The following is a 5,317-nucleotide window of genomic DNA, read 5'->3' as shown; positions in this document are numbered from 1 at the left end:
AGTCAGATGACTTGACAGAATCAGGAACCGCATTAGAATCCACATTAACAGGAGAGAAGGAGAATTTACTTCAACATGAGCTGCAGTTTTCTTACTATCAGACCCTTTTGTGAATTTAAAATTTGAAGGATACCCATGTAGCATGTAGCATGTAGCATGTAGCACTTGTCAATAGTGTGACCAGGTTTCTTACAATATTTGCATGTAATAGGTCTTTGAGTATCAAAATTGACTTTGGAAGGAAAACCTTGCTTAGAGATTCCAACATTGAAAGATATAGATGTTGGGAGAAACTGAGGAGAAGTAGAGACTTGCCTCTGCTTCTCATCTGACATCAATATACTGTAAACAATACTCATAGATGGAAAAGGTTTGATCATGAAAATATTGCTTCTAGTTTGCACAGATACATCATTGAGACCCATCAAAAATTAGTACACCTTTTGAACATCATTACCTTTCTGATAAACACATTTTAAACCACAGTTACTACAAGACCTGACTCTACTAATTGACAAGGCATCAATTTATTCCCACAATTGCTTGATTTTGCTGAAATATGAAGCAATATCAAGTGATCCTTGTGAGATGTGAGCAAGTTCTTTCTTAAGCTCAAATACCCTTGCAGCATCTGCTTGACCATATCTTTCCTCCAACTCACTCCAAATATCATTGGCAAGTTCAGAGTACTCAACACTACGAGCAATGTCTTTTGACAGGGAGATGGTTAACCAAGAGACAACTAAATCATTACACTTCTGCCTCTGTCTCGCCAAGGGAGAAATGTCAGGAGGCTTAACTGAAGATCCATTAATGAAATCCAGTTTATTTCTAACAGATAAAGCCACAAGGGTGGTTCGTCTCCAACTCCCATACCCAGTACCATCAAAAGGTACAAAAACTAAAGAGGACCCTAAAACATCATATGTATGCACATAAAAAGGATGACATGGATGCATATAATCGTCCTCATGAAAGACAGAACGAGAAACATGAGAAGTAGCAGTTGGTAACGCAGATGTGGAATCATCATTTTGTACATAATTAATCAGGAAAAAATGCACACACAAACAAAACAATGAGGAGAGATAACTAGGGTTACCAAATATCTTTCGCGACCGGAAGGAACAACGGCCTTGTAAAACAAAAGTCACAGGGACGAGCAAACCCTAGTTGAATGAGCAAAAAATGCAGAAACCAGCAAACCCTAGGTCGAAAGAAACGCTTCAAACAATACCAGAAGAAGCTCGATCAATCACCAGGAAAGCTGAAGTGCTAGTAGAAAAGCACTCATTTCCGTCATTAACACCGGAAAAACCTCAAAGTACCGATGAAAAAACTCGCTGGAAAAACTCAGAAAAGGGAAGAAACAGCGGAACCTCAAAACTCCAATGAAAATGAGTGAGGGTAACATTGGACGAGAGATAATTTCTTGATTTATCTAGATCTGGGCTGTGATACCATGATAAAACTCCATTACTAAGCAGATCAATGAAGGTTAGATGGAGAGAGAGAAAGACGGAAGTTTCTAGACCTGTATTTCTTCAAGTCAGGAAAAATGGAAGTGTTCTTTAACAAAAGAATATCTTCTATATATATATATATATAGGTCAGCCTAACTCACTATAAACATAAAAATAAATACAATGTGGGCTCGAGGCCCAATAGTAAAAGAAAGACAAAATGACCCAAAACCAGCCAGAATTGTCACTGGTGCTTATCGTATTTGGAAAGGCATATTCACTTCCACCATACGTGTCATGTTTGGATTTGTTTATTTTTGAGAGTCAAGGATTCAAGTTCATAAAATATTTAACAGACCATAATAAATTCCTAACTAACAAAAGCACTAAACATAATAATTGCAATGATTATATGGTGTATCTTCTGTATCTTCATCTTTAGTACGAGTTCGTAATTGTATATATTGGATGGACGGAAAAAGGAGTTGGCCTCAACGACAAAACTAGCCAGCTTTTAAGGACCAGGGGAATCTCATCCATTTGAGTATTAAAATAAAAGATACTTTAGTTAAGAAGACTTTGGCAGTTAATACACTTAGAAATTTCTAAATATGAAATAGGAGTGACCTACACCTGTTGATTATGGTTGTTTGCTTTCCCTTAATTAGGGTTTATTTGGTTTGAGGTATAAGAAAATGTAAATTCTCTATAAAATTTTGTATTTAGGTATAGGATGTTTGATTTTCGGTATATAACTAATATAAAATACTACTATATGACAGTGTGACTAGTACATCATTTGATTTTCGACGCAAATTCCGCTTTAGTTATGCCAAATTTAATTCCAAAAACCAAACATTTTATTACCAATTAATTTTGATATAACTTATACAAGAATAATGTATTATTTTGTACGAAATAAAACATACATAGGATAAAATTGTATTGACATTACATGGATAAGAGTATTTAAAGACAAAATGCCTTAAATTAGACAATCCCTACACAACAAGTTATATATTCTTATTCATCGCATATATAAGCGCTGCATTATAATCCTCCATGCTTAACTAATTAACCATAAAACAATCGACCCCTACGAGTTTTAAGGAAAAAGGACAAAGAGAAGATGACTTTTGTCAATTGTTTTTAAATATAAATGATTAGCTAGGAAGCTGCCATGGCAAAGTTGATAGTGATGGTGGCTGGCCACTTTTTATTAATTATATGTAACAAATCCTCCATGCGCATACCTTTACAATTTTTATTCCCCATTCAATCATGCATATACCCTCTTAAGCAAGAATATCTCTTTTGTTATATATCTGTCGGTATCTTTTATTTGCTTTGAATATAAATTTCTTTTCGTGAGACAAACTATTCTAATAATTAGTACCTATATATGTTGGCTTCTTCTTCTTCTGTCTGAAATAGATTTAAAGAGTTAAAAATGGGAAGGCAGCCTTGTTGTGATAGAGTTGGATTGAAGAGAGGTCCATGGACTATAGAAGAAGACCATAAGCTCGTCCATTTTATTCTCAACAATGGCATCCAATGTTGGCGTACCATTCCCAAGCTTGCAGGTTTTCTATATATTTCTACTCTCTCTATATATGTCCCTATTTTGTTATATCCTTTGTTCCGGTTTTCTGTTTGCATTCCTTGGTGTTAGTTCTGTTAGTATTTTCGATTCGGTGTCAGATTTGGTTTGCGTGTTATTGCCCTTCCATTTATCTTTCTTGAGCCGAGGGTCTACTGGAAACATCCTCTCTGCCTTTTTAAAGGTAGGGGCAAGGACTGCGTACACTCTACCCTCCCCAGACTCCACTTGTAGAACTACACTAGATTTATTGTTGTTGTTGTATATATGTCCCTATATTTGATCATCATAGTCAAACAAATTTTCATGTTTAAGCGATTAGAGATAGTACACTTGTAGTTGAGTATTAATAGTGTCTTCCACATGCTCCTTAGGTGTCGGTCAAACTCTTTTCTTGAGCCAAGCACGTAATAATTCTATTAGACAAGCGATACTTGAACCGAAGGCCTCTATCAACATATTGAACTGTGTGACTATCTTATCCAAAAGTTTAAGCGGTTAGACAATATATACTTTTAATTACTTAATTATGTACTGCTCAATGGTGTCACTGTAGTAGCCCCTAAAAGATGATCATTTTTTACATGTCATGAATGTGTTGTAGGTTTGCAAAGATGCGGAAAAAGTTGCAGACTGAGATGGATTAATTATTTGAGACCTGATCTCAAAAGAGGGGCGTTATCTGAAGCTGAAGAAGATCAGATTATACAGCTTCATGCTCGTCTTGGTAACAGGTCTTTATTCATTTGTCAATCATACCTTTGTTCTTTAATTTTAACCATTCGATATTCAAAATTCACTAGCGTGGCTATCCTTATTTTAAAAGTTCTTCATATTTAACCCTATAAATAATTTTTTTGCAGGTGGTCTAAGATAGCATCACATTTTCCGGGGAGAACTGATAATGAAATCAAGAACCATTGGAACACTCGAATTAAGAAGAAATTAAAGCAAGCGGGAATAGACCCTTTAACTCACAAGCCAATTGACCACGAAAAATACCAACAAGAATCAGATGATACAATCATGGAACTTAACTTACCAATACATCATCATAAAACAGAGACTTTGTCAAGAACAGAGACATATGATAAAAGCAATGAAGCAGAGAATTGTGCTGCAAATGCTACTGATTTTTCACTGTCAAACAATGCATACCACAATGTGTTGAGTGAAAATTTTGATGTGGATTTATGGAGCAAAAGTTGTAAAACTATGTCTAATTGTTACAGCCCTACACTTTCTTTGGAAGCTGAAGAATCCATCAAATTTTCAACAGTATCAGCTGTTACTGAATCCTCAAGTAACATTGAACCTGCAGAAGAACAAGATTCTCTACAACAATGGATGGATTCAATTTTCTCATGTGCTGTCAATCAACTCGAAGAAGACCTCTTTCTCTTGCGAAAATACAATTAATAATTGTGCAGATTTTCTTTCTCCCTCCTTGTTCTTCATTTTTCTTACTAATAGAATTGTTCTCCAAGAATGAAAAAGGAAATTTTTTTTTACAGGGAGGCAAGTTTCCTCTTGTGTTAATACAATTTTTTTATGCTTCTTAGTCATTAAAAATTTGAACATGTTATTTTATCTAGTATCTTTTTTCTTTTAAACAGGGAATATATTATAAAAACTACGGAATATTGTTTGTTACATCACCAGATATACTACATGTCCTAAGGACATTAATACTGCCCAAGTTGGCAAGCTTGCAGCATATTTCAATACTTAATGTTTTAACAAAATAAACATAGCCAGCCCTATCTATTTCCAGCTTATTTATTACATAAGAAGGCGACCTATTTAGTAGGAGATGTTCCTTCGGAAGATTGAGAGCTTCCTTAGCCAGCTTATGGGCTACTTTGTTTCCTTCTCTGAAGTTATGTTGGATTGATGGTTGCTTCAGTTGGAGCATTAACCACCTGCAAAAGCAAACAATCATGTCATGAGATTCACATCCATATTGTAAAGCTTTGATTACCTCTGTTGCATCTGTTTCTATGACCCGTGGAGTAAATCCCTTGGTCATTACTATGTTGAGGCCTTCTTTGAGCGATTCTAGTTCTGTTTGTAGGGATGATATGGCTGGGCAGTATGTTGAAAACCTGCTATCCACTGGCCATTACTGTTCCTAAATACTCCACCTAATCCCCATAAGTATTCTTTTTCTCTGAAGGCACCATCGATATTGAGCTTATAAAAACATTTGTGGGGTTTGTGCCATGCAACGTTGATTGCATGGGTTTGAACAATA

The 5,317-nt window shown here is 35.4% G+C and overlaps 2 protein-coding genes across 3 annotated transcripts; one reads left to right on the top strand and one right to left on the bottom strand.

The window, feature by feature from the left end:
• On the bottom strand, positions 528-959 carry LOC109218341. The gene has a single exon (XM_019382704.1). It carries the CDS (start codon positions 957-959, stop codon positions 528-530), a length of 432 nt encoding a protein of 143 aa, XP_019238249.1.
• LOC109222922 (myb-related protein 315-like) lies at positions 2,775-4,625 on the top strand. 2 transcript variants are annotated; one of them, XM_019387211.1, is made up of 4 exons: positions 2,775-3,046; positions 3,438-3,560; positions 3,668-3,797; positions 3,927-4,625. In XM_019387211.1, the coding sequence occupies exons 1-4, from the start codon at positions 2,914-2,916 to the stop codon at positions 4,480-4,482; spliced, it is 942 nt and encodes a 313-aa protein (XP_019242756.1). In that variant the 5' UTR covers positions 2,775-2,913; the 3' UTR covers positions 4,483-4,625. The 2 variants fall into 2 exon arrangements, with proteins under 2 accessions (XP_019242756.1, XP_019242757.1); XM_019387212.1 differs by lacking the exon at positions 3,438-3,560 and having other exon boundaries at positions 2,780-3,046.

Source organism: Nicotiana attenuata, chromosome 2 (assembly GCF_001879085.1).
Source record: "Nicotiana attenuata strain UT chromosome 2, NIATTr2, whole genome shotgun sequence".
Lineage (NCBI taxonomy): Eukaryota > Viridiplantae > Streptophyta > Magnoliopsida > Solanales > Solanaceae > Nicotiana > Nicotiana attenuata.
This window is presented reverse-complemented; position numbering and strand designations above follow the sequence as displayed.